Source organism: Ahaetulla prasina, chromosome 7 (genome assembly GCF_028640845.1).
Source record: "Ahaetulla prasina isolate Xishuangbanna chromosome 7, ASM2864084v1, whole genome shotgun sequence".
Taxonomy (NCBI): domain Eukaryota; kingdom Metazoa; phylum Chordata; class Lepidosauria; order Squamata; family Colubridae; genus Ahaetulla; species Ahaetulla prasina.
The window spans coordinates 99044976-99069049 of record NC_080545.1 but is presented as its reverse complement, the minus strand read 5'-3'; the positions used below and the strand labels follow the sequence as shown (position 1 = coordinate 99069049).

The 24074-nt window shown below is 41.4% G+C and overlaps 1 protein-coding gene across 2 annotated transcripts in view; it reads right to left on the bottom strand.

Moving 5' to 3' along the window:
* Positions 1 to 24074, bottom strand: part of EXOC4 (exocyst complex component 4) — a 410015-nt gene that overhangs the window by 66495 nt on the left and 319446 nt on the right. For both annotated transcript variants that reach the window (XM_058191473.1, XM_058191474.1), the window contains exon 11: positions 7626 to 7845. In XM_058191473.1, coding sequence (XP_058047456.1) covers positions 7626 to 7845 — 220 coding nt within the window. The remainder of the gene's footprint in view (positions 1 to 7625; positions 7846 to 24074) is intronic.

Genomic DNA, 24074 nt, shown 5'->3' with positions numbered 1-24074 from the left:
ACACCACGCCCACCAAGCCATGCTCCCAGAACCAGTAGTGAAAAAATTTGAATTTCACCACTGCCTCCTAGCCCTTCTTTTTTTTAGACTAGCTAAACCCAAATCCAAAGTTTTAGTCTCCAGACCATTAATCATCTGAGTTGCTCTTCTTTGCACTTTTTCCAGTCCTCAACTTACGACCACAATTAACTCCAAAGTTTCCATTGTGAAAGCAAGACAGTTATCAAGTAAGCTTTGGCTCATTTTACGACCTTTTTTTGCACAGTTGTTAAGTGAACCACTGCAGTTGCTAAATGAGTCACACGGTTGCTAAGTGAATCTAGCTGCCACATTGACTTTGCTTGTCAGAAGGCGCAAAAGGGGATCAAACATGACCCAGGACACTGCAACCTTCATAAATATGAGTCAGTGGCCAAACGCCTGAATTTTGATCAAGTGATGGCAGGGATGCTACAACAGTCGTTAAGTATGAAAAACGGTCACAAGTCACTTTTTTCAGGGCCATTTAACTTCAAACCGTCACTAAATGAACAGTTATGAATCAAGGTTTACCTGTATGTCTGAAGAATCTTATTACCCAAGTTTAAATTTGAGCAAGAACTCAAATCAGCTTATGATGATTTTAGACTTTCTTTAGACTTAACCTATAAGGGACGCGGTGGCTCAGGGGCTAGGACGTTGAGCTTGTCGTTCGAAAGGTCGGCAGCTCGGCGGTTCGAATCCCTAGTGCTGCCGTTTAACGGGGTGAGCTCCCGTTACTTGTCCCAGCTTCTGCCAACCTAGCAGTTTCGAAAGCACGTAAAAAGTGCAAGTAGAAAAAATAGGGACCACCTTTGGTGGGAAGGTAACAGCGTTCCGTGCGCCTTTGGCGTTGAGTCATGCCGGCCACATGACCACGGAGACGTCTTCGGACAGCGCTGGCTCTTTGGCTTTGAAACGGAGATGAGCACCGCCCCCCTAGAGTCGGCAACGACTAGCACATATGTGCAAGGAAAACCTTTACCTTTACCTTTAGACTTAACCTAATAATATTTGGAGTTTCTGTAATTCTGGAGACGATTGGAAGTCACCTGAAACTGCACTTTTAAAAACAAAACTTTTAAAAAATAAATCGCCATGTGAAACAGTCAAGTCCTTGGCAATTTGCTTACCAGAACACCATCTAAGTGTAGGGTTTGTCTCTGTTATGGCTTGTATCCCATTTTTATTTAAATTCTGCTTAATATTTTTAAATTGGCATATAGAGGCTCTATTCAGAAGCAGGCACTTTGCCTGGATATTGAATCAGGCACTTTTCTAGATTTGCAGAATCTGCTGTATAATCTTAATACACTTGATATATTATTATATATATATACAGTACTTATGTATTAATATTTATATATATACACACACACCTAATAGGCTTAATATACATATCAATGTAATATATACACTTAATATAGTTAATACATATAGAATAGAATAGAATTTTTTATTGGCCAAGTGTGATTGGACACACAAGGAATTTGTCTTGGTGCATATGCTCTCAATGTACATAAAAGAAAAGATACGTTCATCAAGGTACAACATTTACAACACAATTGATGATATCAATATAATATATACACGTAATATACTTTAATGTATAAGCGGGTCTGGATGAATCAAAAATTGCAGTTAAGATTGCCGGGAGAAATATCAACAACCTCAGATATGAAGATGATACCACTCTAATGGCAGAAAGTGAAGAGGAACTAAAAAGCCTCTTGATGCGGGTGAAGGAGGAGAGTGCAAAAGTTGGCTTGAAACTCAACATTAAGAAAACTAAGATCATGGCATCCGGCCCTCTCAATTCCTGGCAGGTAGATGGGGAAGAAATGGAGGTAGAATTTATTTTCCTGGGCTCCAAGATCACCGCAGATGGGGACTGCAGCCAAGAAATTAAAAGACGCTTGCTCCTGGGGAGGAAAGCTATGGTAAATCTAGACAGCATATTAAAAAGCATAGACATCACCCTGACAACAAAAGTGAGTATAGTCAAGGCGATGGTGTTCCCAGTTGCAATGTATGGCTGTGAAAGTTGGACCATAAGGAAGGCTGAGCGCCAAAGTATGGAGGCCTTTGAACTCTGGTGCTGGAGAAGAATCCTGCGAGTCCCTTGGACTGCAAGGCGATCCAACCGGTCAGTCCTAGAGGAGATCAACCCTGACTGCTCTTTAGAAGGCCAGATCCTGAAGATGAAACTCAAATACTTTGGCCACTTAATGAGAAGGAAGGACTCACTGGAGAAGAGCCTAATGCTGGGAACAATGGAGGGCAAAAGAAGAAGAGGACGATAGAGAACGAGGTGGCTGGATGGAGTCACTGAAGCAGTTGGCGTTGAGTTTAAATGGACTCCAGAGGATGGTAGAGGACAGGAAGGCCTGGAGGAATGTTGTCCATGGGGTCGCGATGGGTCGGACACGACTTCGCAACTAACTACAACAAATTCTTTAATATATATCAATACAATATATATACTTAATATGTTTAATATCTCAACTAAATCAAAGAGCTGAGATTGCACGACACACAAAGCCATCAAAAGCAACAAGAGCCACAACCCAAAGCTAAAACTAATAAATGTTGTGTCCATGCAGCCCTTGTGTGTTGTACATTCCTGTAACACGGCCACAGTTAAATATGATACAAGTTAACACATTTTATCTCCTTTTGCCATTGCAAATGTCTGGGGGGAGGAGGGGAGAGGAGAGGTAAAAATACAATTACATAACCGCATATTTTAGCTGGATTGCAGCCTAAGCTAATTAATCAACGGCAGCTATGGATAATTAATCTGCTCCTGAAATCCATTTAGCCTTCACATGTGACTGCATGAGCTAAAAGCTAAAAGGGTCATCTTGAAGATGCTACCTTTAAACAAGGTTATTTCTCATCCTCAGAAACAAGAAGTGAATCTAAGCGTTGTTTTCTAACATATTTTTTAAAAAAATATTTTTTTACAGTCGTCCTCGATTTACGATCACAACTGAGTCTAAAATTTCTGTCGTTAAGCGAGACACTTGTTTTGTGAGTTTTGGCCCATCCTACGATCTTCCTTGCCACAGTTGTTCTACCTATTTATGGGCGGAAAATAGAAGAATAGAATAAGAAATAGAAGAGAATAAGAAATAGAATAGAATAGAATGGAATGGAATGGAATGGAGGGGAGGGGAGGGGAGGGAAAGGGAAGGGAAAGGAGGAGAAGAGAACATAGAATAGAATACAATAGAATACGAAAGAAGAGAAGAGAAGAGAATAAGAAATAGAATAGAATAGAATAGAATAGAATAGAATAGAATAGAATAGAAGGGAATGGAATGGAATGGAATGGAATTGAGGGGAGGAGAGGGGAGGGGAGGGAAGGGGAGCAGAAGAGAAGAGAACATAGAATACAATAGAATACGGAAGAAGAGAATAGAAGAGAATAGAATAAGAAATAGAATAGAATAGAATAGAAGGGAATGGAATGGAATGGAATGGAGGGGAGGGGAGGGGTGGGAAGGGGAAGGGAAAGGAGGAGAAGAGAACATAGAATAGAATACAATAGAATACAAAAGAATAGAAGAGAAGAGAAGAGAATAAGAAATAGAATAGAATAGAATAGAATAGAAGGGAATGGAATGGAATTGAGGGGAGGAGAGGGAGGGAGGAAGGGAGCAGAAGAGAGAGAACATAGAATACAATAGAATACGGAAGAAGAGAATAGAAGAGAATAGAATAAGAAATAGAAGAGAAGAGAATAGAAGGAATGGAATGGAATGGAATGGAATGGAGGGAGGAGGGAAGGGAAGGAAAGGAGGAGAAGAGAACATAGAATAGAATACAATAAAATACGAAAGAAGAGAAGAGAAGAGAAGAGAATAAGAAATAGAATAGAATAGAATAGAAGGGAATGGAATGGAATGGAATGGAGGGGAGGGGAGGGGAGGGAAGGGGAAGGGAAAGGAGGAGAAGAGAACATAGAATAGAATACAAGAGAATACGAAAGAAGAGAAGAGAAGAGAAGAGAATAAGAAATAGAATAGAATAGAATGGAATGGAATGGAATGGAATGGAATGGAATGGAATGGAATGGAGGGAGGGAGGGAGGGAAGGAAGGAAAGGAGGAGAAGAGAACATAGAATAGAATACAATAGAATACGAAAGAATAGAATAGAATAGAAGAGAATAAGAAATAGAATAGAATAGAATAGAATAGAATAGAATAGAATAGAATAGAATAGAATAGAATAGAAGGGAATGGAATGGAATGGAATGGAATTGAGGGGAGGAGAGGGGAGGGGAGGGAAGGGGAGCAGAAGAGAAGAGAACATAGAATACAATAGAATACGGAAGAAGAGAATAGAAGAGAATAGAATAAGAAATAGAATAGAATAGAATAGAAGGGAATGGAGGGGAGGGGAGGGGAGGGGAGGGGAAGAGAGCAGAAGAGAACAGAACATAGAATAGAATAGAACAGAAGAGAATATAGAAGAGAAAAGAAATAGAAAAAAAAAGATTCAGCTTATATATGGGGAAATCTTATTTTTCCAACCCTCCCTGCCCTTTAAAGCTTCCTACGTTGAATGCTCCCTTGTTGTGTTATGACAGAAAAGACAACTTCTTATTTTCACCTTTTATTTTGAGAGGTAATTTATCTTGCCTTTGTCTCTACAGGAGCCGGTTGCCACATTTCACATGTTCGAGGTTTTTTTTTTTTTAAAAAAAATCTAGGTATAATTAAATGTGTTAAAAACAGCATCAAAAGTTAACCAGAGGCAGGCATTTTACACACCGAGTTTATCAGAAGGCCTTTTACAGAAGTACTTTGTGTGCTAGAGATTGGCATGGCTTTTTTCTTTTTCTTTTTGGATAGAAGTGCGGGCTAAAAAATGTTTTAAAAGAAACAAATAAAAGGAACGTGGGAGACAATTCCAGCGGCCTCTGATTCCTTGCAGAATTCCGATTTTATCTTCTAGGATTTAGAGGTGTGATTTTTCAGAGGATCTCGGAATTGGAAAGGCCACGTTTAGATTATCAAGATCAACCGTTGCCCAGAAATGGGAACCTAAATAAAACCATCTCAGAAAAATGGTAGTACAGCCTCCATTTAAATATGCATGATGAAGAATTCGGCTCTTTTAAAAAATAGATAAATAAATAAAGTACAGGTAATCCTTGATTTACAACCAGTTCATTTAGATACAACAGCATTCTTGTTCTATCATGTCACTAGAATAACAGTGGGAAGGGACCTTGGAGGTCTTCTAGTCCAACCCCCTGCTCAGGCAGGAGACCCTAAAACATTTCAGACAAATGGCTGGATAATCTCTTCTTGAAAACCTCCACTGTTGGAGCACCCACAATTTCTGGAGGCAAAGTTGTTCCATCAATTAATTGTTCTCGCAGTCAGGAATTTCTATGTTGTTTTTAGGTGGGCTCTCTCCTTGATAGAATGAGCTTAACCTCCCCCTCCTCCCGAAGTCAGTCCCTCAAGTAATTGAGCCCAGAATGACTTGAGGTAGCTCGCAGGTCTTGAGGATGTACATTGAGGCATCACATGACTGGACACAATTTTTTTCAACTTTTTTTTGGAGGGTGGGGGTGAAAAATGGCAATTGCATGACAGTGGGATGTTGCAAATGGCGGCCCAGGGGAGTCGATCACCAAGGATCCAAAATGTGTTTGTGGTAAGATGGGAGGCCAATGAAAATTGATAGATAAGATAGATAGATAGATAGATAGATAGATAGATAGATAGATAGATAGATAGATAGACAGACAGACAGACAGACAGATAGACCGATAGAAAGAAAAAAGTGTTCATTAAATGTTGTACCTTAGAATTCTTGACGAATGTATCTTTTCTTTTATGTACACTGAGAGCCTATGAACCAAGACAAATTCCTTGTGTGTCCAATCACACTTGGCCAATAAAGAATTCTATTCTATTCTATTCTATTCTATTCTATTCTATTCTATCCTATCCTATCCTATCCTAGGAAAGAAGGAAGGAAGGAAGGAAGGAAGGAAGGAAGGAAGGAAGGAAGGAAGGAAGGAAGAAAGAAAGAAAGAAAGATGATAGACAGTGTCAGGCCTGGAAGCCATCTTTTGCATTGGGCCTTCAGGCCTGCCACACTTAGTGCTGTGTGGAAACTGGGAGGGGGGATTGTATGGAGCACGAGTGATATGTGTAGTCATAATAACATTCCTTTCTCAGAGAGTCAAGGACATCTTGCCCTGCACCTGGAGGGCTGGAACTGGGAGGCATCTCCAGTTGGGACGATGCACTGATTGGTTGGACCATGTGATGGACACGTGGGTGCAGGGGAAGGGACTCGGACTTTCCTTTGGGTGGGGAAAACCTGGAAGCTTTCAGATTCGGGTTCTCCCAGATGTGTCAACATCTCTAATAAAATGGAACTTTGAGGAACTTCAAGCCTCGGAATCTTCTTTTGCAGTGGGTGTTACTTGGAACCCAGACAGATAGTCAGAAAAACAGATAGATTGATAGAAAAATAGATAAAGACAGACAGACAGACAGACAAACAAACAGAAAGATAGAAAGAAAGAGATAGAGATAAATAAATAGAGAGATAGAGGGATAAAGAGATAGATAGACAGACAGACAGACAGACAGATAGATAGATAGATAGATAGATAGATAAACATGTGACCATGGGGTGCAACTGTGCAGCCATCGTAACTTCGAAAACAGATCATAAGTAACATAACATAACATAACATCAGAGTTGGAAGGGACCTTGGAGGCCTTCTAGTCCAACCCACTGCCCAGGCAGGAAACCCTACACCATCTCAGTCAGATGGTTATCCAACATTTTCTTAAAAATTTCCAGTGTTGGAGCATTCACAACTTCTGAAGGCAAGTCGTTCCACTTATTAATTGTTCTAACTGTCAGGAAATTTCTCCTTAGTTCTAAGTTGCTTCTTTCTTTGATCAGTTTCCACCCATTGCTTCTTGTTCTACCCTCAGGTGCTTTGGAGAACAGCTTGATTCCCTCTTCTTTGTGGCAACCCCTGAGATACTGGAAGACTGCTATCATGTCTCCCCTAGTCCTTCTTTTCATTAAACTAGACACACCCAGTTCCTGCAACCGTTCTTCATATGTTTTATCCTCCAGTCCCCTAATCATCTTTGTTGCTCTTCTCTGCACTCTTTCTAGAATCTCAACATCTTTTTTACATCGTGGCGACCAAAACTGGATGCAATATTCCAAGTGTGGCCTTACCAAGGCATTATAAAGTGGCACTAACACTTCACGTGATCTTGATTCTATCCCTCTGTTTATGCAGCCCAGAATTGTGTTGGCTTTTTTAGCAGCTGCTGCACACTGCTGGCTCATATCTAAATGGTTGTCCACTAGGACTCCAAGATCCCTCTCACAGGTACTACTATTGAGCAAGGTACCACATATACGGTACCTGTGCATTTTGTTTTTTTGGCCTAAATGTAGAACCTTACTTTTTTCACTGTTGAAAGAAAGTAGCTTTTGGGTGGTCTGCTATAAATTCGAACGGTCCTTAAGTGAACGGTTGTAAGTGGAGGACTACCTGTAAAGATGGGAAGGCTTTTTCCACGGTGTTCCCGCCACCCACCTTACCTGCAAGAGAGGCCTTTGCACCCCGAGCATTTTCATGGTGTCTGCGTTGGCCAGAATCTTCAGGGGATCGGTAATTTTGGTAACGCCCTCTATTTCCTTGTTGATTTCTCCCAGGACTTGGTTCAGAAAGATGTTCTTAATGTACATGGTGAGGAATTCTCGGAGGGGACATTGCTTAGCGGGACTGAACCCCAAAGCGTGTTCGATCTCTTGAATAAACCTGAAATACAATTAAAAAAAACAGAGGGAGATGTGACATTACGACAGCAGAACACAGAATAGAATGAAATAGAATAGAATTTTTTATTGGCCAAGTGTGATTGGACACACAAGGAATTTGTCTTGGTGCAGGTGCTCTCAGTGTACATAAAAGAAAAGATACCTTCATCAAGGTACAACACTTACAACACTTAATGATAGTCATAGGCTACAAATAAGCAATCAGGAAACAATCAATATCAATATACATCGTAAGGATACCAGTAACAAGGTCACAGTCATACAGTCATAAGCGGGAGGAGATGGATGATGGGAACGATGAGAAGATTAATAGTAGTGCAGATTTAGTAAATAGTTTGACAGTGTTGAGGGAATTATTTGTTTAGCAGAGTGATGGCGTTCGGGAAAAAACTGTCCTTGTGTCTAGTTGTTGTGGTGTGCAGTGCTCTATAGCGTCGTTTTGAGGGGAGGAGTTGAAACAGTTTATGTCCAGGATTCGAGAGCTCTGTAGATATTTTCCCAGCCCTCTTTTTGACTCGTGCAGTATACAGGTCCTCAATGGAAGGCAGGTTGGGTAGCCATTGTTTTTCCTGCAGTTCTAATGATCCTCTGAAATCTGTGTCTGTCTTGTTGGGTTGCAGAACCGAACCAGACAGTTATAAAGGTGCAAATGACAGATTCCATCATTCCTCTGTAGAATTGGATCTGCAGCTCTTTGGGCAGTTTGAGCTTTCTTCAGTCTGAGTTATGTCACATTGGTTTGAGCAGGGAGCTCCCTGCTGCTCCGCCAGCTCACCCCCCCCCCACCCCCCTCCTCTAATCAGTTAACAAACACTCTTATGAGGGACTGTGTGTGTGTGTCTGTCAATCCAATTATTTCCTATCTGGGCTGTGAAGACACTCCATTAAATAGAGCGGACAGATGGCTCCAGTTCTTCCACCCATCAATCAAACTGACTGATGAGCTGATTAGGGGTTCAATAATCGATGCAATCGGGTGTTTAGGTATCGGAAAAGTCCAGAGGGCAAAATCCGGACTCTGTCCGACACAGCAACAGGGTTAAGATTGGCATCTCGTACCAGCCGAGCTCCCTGCTCAAACCAATGCGACACAACTCAGACGGAAGAATGAAGGTTGCTGGTTTGCTTTGATAACGGACAGTTTATTAAGCTACATTTTATTGATTTATTTGTATTGAACGTTGATTTCTTTCATTTCTTTTCTTTTTTTTACAAATAATTCAAGGCGCTGAACGAACGTAATACGCTTCCCTCCAGGGGTGGTTTCCATTTTTTAAAAAAATTCTGGTTCTGTGGGTGTGGCTTGCTTGGTGGTCATATGACTGTGGCTTGGTAGTCATGTGACCGGGTGGGCGTGGCCAACTCAATGTCACTCACGTCAAAGGGCCTTACCTGGCCCCTCCCCTCCCAGCCATTCCTTGTCTCACACCCAGCCTCAACGTATCTATAGTTCTGCAAAACTGTGATTCACCTTTTTTCAACTTTATTATCTACATACTAGAGATGCACTTTCATGGACCACTGAAAGGAAGAAATGGGTCACATGCTTTGCCCAAGAGTGTGATAGGCAACAGGCTTTTAAGGGGCTGCCAGAAAGAAGGGGGGGGGGCAATGTATTTTCCAAAGCACCAGAAGGCAAAACAAGAAGCTATATGTTGTGCCTCATCCTCCCTCCTCTCCTCAGCCGGGCCCCTCCCGTCTACACCCGGGCCTGTTATCAGACTCGGAGTCTGATAATGAAGATGAACGGCCTGTCATGCCTCCAGCCCCCGGCCCTGGCCCCATGCCCGGACAGGATGTCAGGAATGAACAAACAAAACTCACTCCTACAGCGTGTGAGCAGGGAGCCAGCCATGTGCTGGAATTACCGACAGCAGATCCAGCTGAAGAGAATTCACAGTGGGAGGATCCTCGCTTTTGGAGATCTGAGAGGCGACGCCAGCAGAAGGAAGGGAGGGGCAGGCCTGTATAAATGCTGAGTCATGGAGCCACACCCCACAGCCTATATAAAGGACCTGCTTGTGGCATTCCAACCTTGAGTCAAACAAAGTCTCATCTAGTTTGCTGAAGTCACAACTTGGACTCCTGCCTGCCCTGAGAAACCTGGAAGGAATTTGGCAAAACTGCAGAGGCTTCGTTGCCACGCTTGATACGAACTTCCTGGACCCGGTCAGAGGGGGAGTGGGACACGACACAATGGATGGAAACGGAACAAAGAGAGAAGCAACCTAAAACTAAAGAGAAACTTCCTAACAGTGTGAACCAATGTAGGTGCAGAAATATTTCAGTCATAATTTCACATATAAAACAGCCATTTGTGTAACACAACCTGCATATTGTTCAAAACAGCCATTAGTATTATGGCTGATGTTTGACAGCAAGCCTAAAAGTCAAAGATCCCAAGAGTGCTTCTTCCTCTGTACGTATACAAAACATCACATACCAGGAATGGCATATTAAGATGGACCTACGCAACCTGATATACAAAATAAACACACACAAATTTATGCTCTGGACTATAGATATTGAATGCGTATAAATCCCTGAAAAATATGTGATAGCCTCAGGCAAAACAAAGGCAGTAATATCACTCTAGGTGTAGGGACAGTGTAAAATATTAACACATGATAAATAATGGAACAATTAAAAATAATAGCACTGTTTTCTCTCTCTCTCTCCTATCCTTCCTTCCTTTCCTTTCCTTTCTCTCTCTTTCTTGTCTCTCTCTATCTACTTTCCTCTTTCTTTCTCTCTTTCTTTCTTTCTTTCTTGTCTCTTTCTCCCTTCCTTCCTTCCTTTTTTCTTTCTTCTCTCTCTCTCTCTCTTTTCTCTCTCTCTCACACACACACTTCCCCTTCCTTCCTTCCTTCCTTCCTTCCTTCCTTCCTTCCTTCCTTCCTTCCTTCCTTCCTTCCTTCCTTTCTCTCTCTCTCTCTTTCTTTTTCTTTCTTTTCTCTCTCTCACACGTAGGCAAACACAAACACTCTCTCTCTCTCTCTCACACACACACCCCCCCCCCTAGTCTGGGACGAAGTGATCAGGTGAGCTCCAGAGCAGCAATAGTGGCGGGAGAAGGAAAAAAGTGGTGCGTCCCCCGAGGCCGAGTGTGCCAGGCCCAAAAGGCAAGTGAAATTCGCTATGTCTAAAGTGGGATTTCATGCCTAAGGTGGGATTAGAACTCACCATCTCCTAGTGGAGTGGCCCAAGTCACTCAGCTGAGGTCATGCCTAAGGTAAGACTAGAATTCACGGTCTTCTGGTGATAAGTCCAAAGTCACACAGCCAGCTTTCATGCCTAAGGTGGAACTAGAACTCACCGTCTCCTGGTGATTGGCCCAAAGTCATTCAGCCGGCTTTCATGCCTAAGGTGGAACTAGAACTCACCGTCTCCTGGTGATTGGCCCAAAGTCACCAGCTGGCTTTCATGCCTAAGGTGGAACTAGAACTCACCATCTCCTGGTGATTGGCCCAAAGTCACCAGTTGGCTTTCATGCCTAAGGTGGAACTAGAACTCACCATCTCCTGGTGATTGGCCCAAAGTCGCCCAGCTGGTTTTCATCACTATGGCAGGACTAGACCTTACAGTCTCCTGCCGACTGGCCCAAGGTCACCAACCTGCTCTCCAGCCTAACGAGGGACTAGAACTCACCGTCTCCTGCTTTCTAACCTGGTGCATTAACTACTCGACCAATCTGCCTCTCAACACAACGGAAGCCTAACTCCGTTGTTCCAGAGCTGTGTCTAACCAGACGCCTGACGACAAAGAAATCTGTGTAACACATTTACAGATGCAGTTGATCAGATTCCCAGGAGAGGAACACAAGAAGTCACAACCGACATCGTTCCAACGCCGTAAGAAACCACGTTATGCTCCGAGCGAGGCGGTATCAAAGCCAAGTCCCATTTGAATCTCCGTCGAGCTCATTATTAAACTGGCAGGGAAAGGCAACTCCGAAGGGGCAAACAATATTGTGTTTTCAAGACGGAGGGCGAACCCCACTAAGGCGAACAGCTGAGACCGCCGGATAGCGAGGACGACACAAGCTATTTCTCGCGCAAAGCTGGACACGAAACCTCATCATTAAATGTTATCGCAGTCTTGGGAGTCATCAGGTTGCTAAAACAATTACGGCCACCGGAGAAGCTCAGGTATTTATTCAAAACTAGGTAGGAAAACAGATGATCGTACGGCAGGGAGTCCTCGACATACGGCCGCAGTTGAGCCTGGAATTTCTGTCGCTAAGTGAGAAGTGAGTTTCGACCTGCATGATGAATTTTCTTTCCACGTTTGCTAAGTGAATCGCTGCGGTTCTTGAAGGAGTAACCCGGTTGTTAAGTGAGAATCTGGTGTCCCCCATTGACTTTGCTTGTCGGGACACTGCAACCGTCATAAATATGAGTCAATTTTGAAGAGTCCTGATTTTGATCATGTGGTCAGGGGGATTCTGCAATGGTTGCTAAGTGTGAAAAATGGTCATTCAGTGCCCATGTAACTTTGAACGGTCACTAAGCGAAGCGTAAAATAAGTCGAGGACTTTTCTTCTTTATTACTTTCTTCTTTATTATCTTATTATGAAGTCCAGGGATAAGTTGATTTAAGGAATCAAAACTGGGGTCTGTTGCTGAGGGGGAGGTTTTAAAAAAGGGGGAATACTGACATTTACACACAATTATAATTCGTCCTCGACATACAGCAGTTCATTTAATGACCGTTTGAAGTTACAACAGCCCTGAAAAAAGTGACTTTTACAACGGCACAGAAAGAAGTGACTTGGGACTGTTTTTTATACTTACGACCGTTGCAGAATCTCCGAGGTCACATGATCAAAAACTGGACGCTTAGCAACCGACTCAAATTTATGACGGTCGCAGTGTCCCCGGGTCACGCGATCCCGTTTTGCGACCGTCTGACAAGCCAGGTGAATGGGATGCCAGCTTCACTTAACAACCGTGTGACTAACTTAACGACTGCACCGATTCACTTAATAACTGTGGCAAAACGGGGCAAAACTCAATTAAATCATCTCATTTAGCAACAGAAGTTTGAGCTTCTGCGACCTTCCCGGTCAGCTTCTGACACGTCGAAGGGGGGAAGGGGAAGCTGGATTTGCTTAATGACCGCATGATTCACTTAACAACCGATGGGATTCACTTGAAACCTGCCGAAAAACTTTGCGCAAAGGGGTGTGTGGATTCCCGTAACGACTATCTTGCTCAGAAACACAAATTTGGGTCGTAAGTCAAGGATTACCAAGTATGGTCGTAAGTCGAGGACCACTGGAACATGACTCATCTCTTCTGAAGAGTTTCAGCGCATCCTTTTTCCGAGGGCATCTCAGAGACCTGAGCTTCTTCGCCACCACAAATCAAATGCCCACATTTTTTAAAAATTTCTATTTATATATTTTCTCTTTGTATATAATAAGTGCTTAGGGAACAACATACTGTCTGAGTCAATTTGTTTACATAACAATATTAAACTCCTAATTTCTACTATCCAACCATTGATAAATCGAGTCTCAAGTTTAAAAATACTGTGTCTTTTTCTTTTATTTTCAGTGTTAGTCTATCCATTTCTGCTCCAAGACAAATTCCTTGTGTGTCCAATCACACTTGGCCAATAAAAAATTCTATTCTATTCTATTCTATTCTATTCTATTCTATTCTATTCTATTCTATTCTATTCTATTCTATTCCTTAGTCTATCCCATCCCATCCCATCCCATCCCATCCCTTATTCTATTCTATTCTATTCTATTCTATTCTATTCTATTCTATTCTATTCTATTCTATTCTATTCCTTAGTCTATCCCATCCCATCCCATCCCATCCCATCCCATCCCATCCCATTCCTTATTCTATTCTATTCTATTCTATTCTATTCTATTCTATTCTATTCTATTCTATTCTATTCCTTAGTCTATCCCATCCCATCCCATCCCATCCCTTATTCTATTCTATTCTATTCTATTCTATTCTATTCTATTCTATTCTATTCTATTCCTTAGTCTATCCCATCCCATCCCATCCCTTATTCTATTCTATTCTATTCTACTCTACTCTACTCTACTCTACTCTACTCTACTCTATCCCATCCCATCCCATCCCATCCCATCCCATCCCATCCCATCCCTATTCTATTCTATTCTATTCTATTCTATTCTATTCTATTCTATTCTATTCTATTCTATTCTATTCCTTAGTCTATCCCATCCCATCCCATCCCATCCCATCCCATCCCATCCCATTCCTTATTCTATTCTATTCTATTCTATTCTATTCTATTCTATTCTATTCTATTCTATTCCTTAGTCTATCCCATCCCATCCCATCCCATCCCTTATTCTATTCTATTCTATTCTATTCTATTCTATTCTATTCTATTCTATTCTATTCCTTAGTCTATCCCATCCCATCCCATCCCTTATTCTATTCTATTCTATTCTATTCTATTCTATTCTATTCTATTCTATTCCTTAGTCTATCCCATCCCATCCCATCCCATCCCATCCCATCCCATCCCATCCCTTATTCTATTCTATTCTATTCTATTCTATTCTATTCTATTCTATTCTATTCCTTAGTCTATCCCATCCCATCCCATCCCATCCCTTATTCTATTCTATTCTATTCTATTCTATTCTATTCTATTCTATTCTATTCTATTCTATTCTATTCTATTCCTTAGTCTATCCCATCCCATCCCATCCCTTATTCTATTCTATTCTATTCTATTCTATTCTATTCTATTCTATTCCTTAGTCTATCCCATCCCATCCCATCCCTTATTCTATTCTATTCTATTCTATTCTATTCTATTCTATTCTATTCTATTCTATTCTATTCTATTCTATTCCTTAGTCTATCCCATCCCATCCCATCCCATCCCATCCCATCCCATCCCATCCATCCCATCCCATCCCATCCCATCCCATCCCATCCCATCCCATCCCATCCCATCCCATCCCATCCTATTCTATTCTATTCTGCACAGTCTAATATTTTTTAAAATTATCTCTTCTTCTGTAGATGTTTCCTCGTTTTTCCAGTATTGCACAAATACAATTCTTGCTGCTGTCAAAACATGTGATTTTAAATATACATTCCCTTTGTCATATTTTTCTGGTATTATGCCTAACAAAAAAATAATTCTGGTTTGTAGTCTACAGTATATGCTGCCTTAACATTTTTTTTCTAACCACGTATGTGTTTTCGTCCAGTATTTTTTTGCATTTGAACATTTCCACCACATGGGATAATAAGTGCCCGGAGTTCGATTACGTTTCCAACATTTATTTAGTGGACATGTTAAACACCTATCCACAATTCTTAATAATAATAATAATAATTCTTAATAATGCGTTCGAGCATCCTCACTTTTTGCCATGGGCTCAGTTGAAGCACAAAGGATGTTGTGTTGATTACAAGCCGGAAAGCAAGAAAGCCGAACGTATATTAAGAGAGCAGCCGGTGCTCCAGATGGAAAGCGCGGAAGGTGCCATGTAGTTCGGGCCTGATTCTGTAGGAAAAGGGGGTTGGGGGTGGGAGGGAGCATACCAGGCAGAATAGGGCCGGAATAGCTCAGGCTGTTAGAGCCTGTTATTAGAACACAGTAGCCTGCAATTACTGCAGGTTCAAGCCCGGCCCAAGGTTGACTCAGCCTTCCATCCTTTATAAGGTAGGTAAAATGAGGACCCAGATTTTTGGGGGGGCAATAAGTTGACTTTGTATATAATATACAAATAGAATGAGACTATTGCCTTATACACTGTAAGCCGCCCTGAGTCTTCGGAGAAGGGCGGGATATAAATGGAAACAAAAAAAAAAAAGATGCAATTTCTCCCTTTTCCCAGAGGCTACATTAATTCGATTGCTGTTGGTATAAGGGGGCGAGAGAGAAGGACCTCGACCCACATATTAAACGTATCGCCAGTGGGAGGCCCTGTTAAAACAACCTACCTCATGTGTTGGCCAGAATCTGAAAACAGCATTTAATACAGCACAATTTCTGACTGTTGGCATATGTTGGCATGATTGGGGTAGCTTGCAGGGGGGAGATAAAAGCAATATAACTGTATGTCATTTTATTCTGTTTTATATATATATTTATGCAGCCAATTATTGTATTTTACAATCTATAACGACTGTATTTTGCCCTGCTCTCATTTTAAATTGTTTGTTTAGAATTTTATTGGTAATACGGGTTTGAACCTGTATGTTGATATGGCCTACAGACTAATCTATCTATCTGACGATCTATCCCCCTCTCTCTTTATCTATCTCTATATTTCTTTCTTTCTTTCCTTCCTTCCTTCCATTATCTATCTAATCTATCTATCTATCTATCTATCTATCTATCTATCTATCTATCTATCTATCTATCTATCTATCTATCTATCCCCCTCTCTCTTTATCTATCTTTATATTTTGTTCTTTCTTTCTTTCTTTCTTTCTTTCTTTCTTTCTTTCCTCTATCTATCTATCTATCTATCTATCTATCTATCTATCTATCTATCTATCTATCTATCTATCTATCTATCTATCTACCTATCTATCTATCTATCTATCTATCTATCTATCTATCTATTTCTTTCTTTCTTTCCTTCCTTCATTATCTATCTATCTATCTATCTATCTATCTATCTATCTATCTATCTATCTATCTATCTATCTATCATCTATCTATCATCTATCTATCCCCCAGAGACTCCAGAGGATGGTAGAGGACAGGAAGGTCTGGAAGAATGTTGCCCATGGGGTCGCGATGGGTCGGACACGACTTCGCAACTAACAACAACATCCCCCTCTCTCTTTATCTATCTCTATATTTCTTTCCTTCCTTCCATTATCTATCTATCTATCTATCTATCTATCTATCTATCTATCTATCTATCTATCTATCTATCCCCCTCTCTTTACCTATCGCTATATTTCTTTCTTTCCTTCCTTCATTATCTATCTATCTATCTATCTATCTATCTATCTATCTATCTATCTATCTATCTATCTATCTATCTCTTCTTCTGTAGATGTTTCCTCGTTTTCCAGTATTGCACAAATACAATTTTGCTGCTGTCAAAACATGTGATTTTAAATATACATTCCTTTGTCATATTTTTCTGGTATTATGCCTAACAAAAAATAATTTGGTTTGTAGTCTACAGTATATGCTGCCTTAACATTTTTTTTCTAACCACGTATGTGTTTTCGTCCAGTATTTTTTTGCATTTGAACATTTCCACCACATGGGATAATAAGTGCCCGGAGTTCGATTCGTTTCAACATTTATTTAGTGGACATGTTAAACACCTATCCACAATTTTAATAATAATAATAATAATTCTTAATAATGCGTTCGAGCATCCTCACTTTTGCCATGGGCTCAGTTGAAGCACAAAGGATGTTGTGTTGATTACAAGCGGAAAGCAAGAAAGCGAACGTATATTAAGAGAGCAGTGCTCCAGATGGAAAGCGCGAAGGTGCCATGTAGTTCGGGCCTGATTCTGTAGGAAAAGGGGGTCGGGGGTGGGAGGGAGCATACCAGGCAGAATAGGGCCGGAATAGCTCAGGCTGTTAGAGCCTGTTATTAGAACACAGTAGCCTGCAATTACTGCAGGTTCAAGCCCGGCCCAAGGTTGACTCAGCCTTCCATCCTTTATAAGGTAGGTAAAATGAGGACCCAGATTTTTGGGGGGGCAATAAGTTGACTTTGTATATAATATACAAATAGAATGAGACTATTGCCTTATACATTGTAAGCCGCCCTGAGTCTTCGGAGAAGGGCGGGATATAAATGGAAACAAACAAAAAAAGATGCAATTTCTCCCTTTTCCCAGAGGCTACATTAATTCGATTGCTGTTGGTATAAGGGGGCGAGAGAGAAGGACCTCGACCCACATATTAAACGTATCGCCAGTGGGAGGCCCTGTTAAAACAACCTACCTCATGTGTTGGCCAGAATCTGAAAACAGCATTTAATACAGCACAATTTCTGACTGTTGGCATATGTTGGCATGATTGGGGTAGCTTGCAGGGGGGAGATAAAAGCAATATAACTGTATGCCATTTTATTCTGTTTTATATATATATTTATGCAGCCAATTATTGTATTTTACAATCTATAACGACTGTATTTTGCCCTGCTCTCATTTTAAATTGTTTGCTAAGAATTTTATTGGTAATACGGGTTTGAACCTGTATGTTGATATGGCCTACAGACTAATCTATCTATCTGACGATCTATCCCCCTCTCTCTTTATCTATCTCTATATTTCTTTCTTTCTTTCCTTCCTTCCTTCCATTATCTATCTAATCTATCTATCTATCTATCTATCTATCTATCTATCTATCTATCTATCTATCTATCTATCTATCTATCTATCTATCCCCCTCTCTCTTTATCTATCTTTATATTTTGTTCTTTCTTTCTTTCTTTCTTTCTTTCTTTCTTTCATATCTATCTATCTGTCTATCTTTCTTTCTATCTATCTATCTATCTATCTATCTATCTATCTATCTATCTATCTATCTATCTATCATATCTCTATCATATCTATCTATCTATCTATCCCCCTCTCTTTACCTATCGCTATATTTCTTTCTTTCCTTCCTTCATTATCTATCTATCTATCTATCTATCTATCTATCTATCTATCTATCATCTATCTATCTATCTATCTATCTATCTATCTATCTATCTATCTATCTATCTATCTATCTTTCTTTCTTTCTTCCTTCCTTCATCTATCTATCTATCTATCTATCTATCTCTATCTATCTATCTATCTATATCTATCTATCTATCTATCTATCTATCTATCTATCTATCTATCTATCTATCTATCTATCTATCTATCTATCTATCTATCTATCTATCTATCTATCTATCTATCTATCTATCTATCTATCTATCTATCTATCTATCATCTATCTATCATCTATCTATCCCCCAGAGACTCCAGAGGATGGTAGAGGACAGGAAGGTCTGGAAGAATGTTGCCCATGGGGTCGCGATGGGTCGGACACGACTTCGCAACTAACAACAACATCCCCCTCTCTCTTTATCTATCTCTATATTTCTTTCCTTCCTTCCATTATCTATCTATCTATCTATCTATCTATCTATCTATCTATCTATCTATCTATCTATCTATCCCCCTCTCTTTACCTATCGCTATATTTCTTTCTTTCCTTCCTTCATTATCTATCTATCTATCTATCTATCTATCTATCTATCTATCTATCATCTATCTATCTATCTATCTATCTATCTATCTATCTATCTATCTATTTCTTTCTTTCTTTCCTTCCTTCATTATCTATCTATCTATCTATCTATCTATCTATCTATCTATCTATCTATCTATCTATCTATCTATCTATCTATCATCTATCTATCTATCTATCTATCTATCTATCTATCTATCTATCTATCTATCTATCATCTATCTATCATCTATCTATCCCCCAGAGACTCCAGAGGATGGTAGAGGATCTATCTATCTATCTATCTATCTATCTATCTATCTATCTATCTATCTATCTATCTATCTATCTATCTATCTATCATCTATCTATCCCCCAGAGACTCCAGAGGATGGTAGAGGACAGGAAGGTCTGGAAGAATGTTGCCCATGGGGTCGCGATGGGTCGGACACGACTTCGCAACTAACAACAACAACATCCCCCTCTCTCTTTATCTATCTCTATATTTCTTTCCTTCCTTCCATTATCTATCTATCTATCTATCTATCTATCTATCTATCTATCTATCTATCTATCTATCTATCTATCTATCTATCTCCCTCTCTTTACCTACCTCTATATTTCTTTCTTTCCTTCCTTCCTTCCATTAATTGTCTGTCTGTCTGTCTGTCTATCTATCTATCAATCTATACAAAATTGTTTAAAATATTTGTTTAGGGATCTTTCCGGGACAACTGAGCGCATAATTTCTGTGCTGAAGCGAGACAGCGGTTAAGTGAGTTTTGCCCCGTGTTATGACCTGTCTTGCCATGGTTGTTAAGTGAATCTACACAGTTGATATGTTAGTAACCCGGCAGTTGTTAAGTGAATCTGGCTTCCCCTATGGACAAAGGGAATGGCGTGACCTCTGCAGGACATTGTGACACCGTTTCGAGTTAGAATGACACTGAGAAACCTGTGACTCTTTTTTGCAGTTATGACGGTTGCAGCATCATCCCCCGGGGTCACCTGATCAAAATTCAGACCCTTGGCAACCGATTCACATTTATGACGGTTGCAGTGTCCCGGGGTCCTGCAATCTCCTTTTTGCGACCTCCTGACAAGCAAAAATCAACGGGGAAAGCAAGCTCCGTTTAACGACTGTGGAACTAACTTAACGAGGGCAGTGATTCGCTTAACGATGGCACCAAGAAAGGTTGTAAAACGGTGGCGAAACCCCCTCAACAAATGTTTCATTTAGCAATAGAAATTCGGGGATCCATTGTGGTTGTATGTTGAGGGCTTCCGGTGTCGGCTCCTGCCCAACACACACACACACACACACACACCCCTGTGCACATCAGGAAGCACAAAAACAATAACTTGAAAATAACTCTCCGGATAATTTTCCCATTGACGAAGCCCGGCGATGCATGAACTCCATTGATAGAGACGGGCAGATAGAGGATTGAGGTCTTTAAATCTAATTATTTCCCGTTCGCTGAAAAGAGCCACAGACTTAGCGGGAGTTTGTCTGCAAATTTCTCGTTTTTGAAGGGGGCGTCGGGGAACCTGAAAACCCCCTCAGACCAAGATCGGAGCGGCTCTGCTCTTGCCATGAAATCGTAATTAACGCCGTAACAAATCTACTTACCGGTCTCAAAAGCGGCCCAGACGGGGGATACATTCGGAGGGGGGAAACGGGCGAGCGTTTTATTTAAATTAAAAGCGAAGGGGCTTCGACAGGACACACATCGCATCTACGGGCTAATGAAGGGATCTTAATTGAAGTGTAAGGGGTCGTTTTTGAGGCTTGGGGCTGAGGCTGAAGGGGGTCCTGCCAGGCTTAAGTGTGGGGAATCCTGAGAAAAACACGGATGGATGGCGGGGCTAATATATTAAACAGCCATGGTAAACCTACAAAGGAAAAAATAGTAGGGCTAGGCAAGGGAAGGGCAGCACTGTTATACAGGCACTCCTTAACAACCACAATGGGGAACAGATTTAACAAAATAACAGAGTTGGAAGGGACCTTGGAGGTCTTCTAGTCCAACCCCCTGCTCAAGCAGGAGGCCCTATACCATTTTAGACAATTGGCTGTCCAGTCTCTTCTTAAAAACCTCCAATGATGGAGCACCCACAATTTCTGGTGGCAAGCCGTTCCACTGGTTAATTCTTCTAACTGTCAGGAAATTTCTCCTTAATACTAGGTTGCTTCTCTCCTTGATGAGTTTCCATTGCTGCATTCAGATGCTTTGTTTGGGGAAGAGGTTGACCCCCTCTTCTTTGTGGCAGCCCCTCAAATATTGCAAGACTGCTGTCATATTATTCCCAGTCTGACTCTTCTTTAGAGAATCGTAAGAGTTGGAAGGTACCGTGGAGGTCTTCTAGTCCAATCCCCTGCTGTATACCATTTCACACCAATACTGCACAAGTCATAAAGAGGGCTGTGAAAATATTTACATCCTCACATCCTGGACATAAACCGTTTCAACTCCTACCCTCAAAACGACGCTATAGAGCACTGCACAGCAGAACAACTAGGCACAAGAACAGTTTTTCCCCGAACGCCGTCACTCTGCTAAACAAATAATTCCCTCAACACTGTCAAACTATTGACTAAATCTGCACTACTATTAATCTTCTCATCGTTCCCATCACCCATCTCCTCCCACTTACGACTGTATGACTGTGACTTTGTTGCTGGTATCCTTACGATTTATATTGCTATTGATTGTTTCCTGATTGCTTATTTGTACCCTATGACTATCATTAAGTGTTGTACCTTATGATTCTTGATGAATGTATCTTTTAATATAATATAATATAACAACAGAGTTGGAAGGGACCTTGGAGGTCTTCTAGTCCAACCCCCTGCCCAGGCAGGAAACCCTACACCATCTCAGTCAGATGGTTATCCAACATTTTCTTAAAAATTTCCAGTGTTGGAGCATTCACAACTTCTGCAGGCAAATCGTTCCACTTATTAATTGTTCTAACTGTCAGGAAATTTCTCCTTAGTTCTAAGTTGCTTCTTCCCTTGATCAGTTTCCACTTTTTTTTTCTTTTATGTACACTGAGAGCATATGAACCAAGACAAATTCCTTGGGTGTCCAATCACATGTGGCCAATAAAAAATTCTATTCTATTCTTCTGACCAGCTCCTGCCTGTTATGAAGGGTAGCTTAGGTTTGAAGAAGCAATCAAAAAAGAAAATATACTGGGCAAAATCCTGAATTATGAAGTCACTCTATATTTGACACGACTTGGACCACCTGTTGCAAATCTGAAGCACTGCTGATGTTCTCTAGCCTGGTATTTATTTATTTATTTTATTTATTTTATTAGATTTTTATACCGCCCTTCTCCCGAAGGACTCAGGGCGGTGTACAGCCAAAATAGTAAAACCCCCACAATATACACATTAAAACAAAACTTAAAACCAAGCATATAACTTACATGGCCAAAATTTAAAACAATTTAAAACCCTAAGATACATAAAAACCCCAATTTAAAAATTTAATAAAACTTTTAAGCCAGTCCCGCTTGAATAAATAAATGCGTTTTCAGCTCACGGAGAAAGGTCCGAAGATCAGGCAATTGGCGTAATCCAGAGGGAAGTTCGTTCCAGAGGGTAGGGGCCCCCACAGAAAAGGACCTTCCCCTAGGGGCCGCCAGCCGACATTGTTTGGCGGACGGCACCCTGAGAAGGCCCTCTCTGTGTGAGCGTACGGGACGATGGGAGGCATACGGTAACAGCAGGCGGTCCCGTAAGTACCCGGGCCCTAAGCCATGGAGCGCTTTAAAGGTGGTAACCAGAATCTTAAAGCGCACCCGAAAGACCACAGGAAGCCAGTGCAGACTGCGCAGGATTGGTGTTAAACGTCTGCAAAAAAACCATCAAGCTCAGAGAGCAGTGAGGACCTTACAGCTGTTGTCGTCATTCTTCTCCTCCACTCCATAAACCCCTCTCCCTTCTAGCACTGATGATGTTACCTAGTTGGGTCGTGAAACGTCTGCAAGAAAACCATCCAGCTCAGAGAGCGCCAAGGACCCATAATTCTTCTCCTCCTCACAAACCCCACTCTCTTCTAACACTGATGAAGTTATCCAGTTGGGTCGTGAAATGTCTGCAGCAAGACCACCAAGCTCGGAGAGCACCAAGGAACCCCACAGTTCAACCCTGAGCTACAGATATTCTCTTCGGTTTATCCCGGTTATTCTATCAATACAGGTTTTCAGCATCTGAAGATCCCCTTATGAAGGTCAGAAAGAAGGGGTCTTATGATCCCCACCCTCCACCCCACTGCAGCTTACAGGTCGCCCCAGAGGCTTCAGGCCGGACAAGATATGAGCAGGACGAGATGAGCCAGTTGGACATGGCTCGGTTCTTCCATGCCTGGCAGTCGCTGCGGACTGGCATATGCTGCGCTATTGAACAGGTTCCCAAGGCTTCTGGGTGCCATATGGATGGGCTTCGTGATGCCAGCCTCTTTATGCCTATTGTCTTTGTGAGTCTGCCAGGAAAGGAGGAGGAGGGAGAGGGAGAAGATGACTCCAAACTCTGGCTGATCTTCACTTGAAGGGCTTCTTATCACTCTTTTTAGAGCAGGGGTCTCCAACCTTGGCAACTTTAAAACTTGTGGACTTCAACTCCCAGAGAAGTTGAGGAACTCTGGGAGTTGAAGTCCACAAGTCTTAAAAGAGCCAAGTTTGCAGACCCCTGCCTTACACGATAAAGTTGTCACCATTAAGTGATTTCAAAATGGTTTTATTAAGCAACTTTTTTTGCACAGGGTTGATTGTCTAGGGGCACGAATGTGTTGTGCCTCACCCGCCCTCCTCTCCTCAACCGGGCCCCTCCCATCTCCTGCTATCTGAGCCAGAGTCTGATAATGAAGAGGAATGGCCTGGCATGCCTCCAGCCCCCCGCCCTGGCACCATGCCCGGACAGAATGAGCGAATAAACCTCCCTCCTACAGCGTGTGAGCACGAAGCCAGCCATGTGCTAGAATTGCTGGCAGCA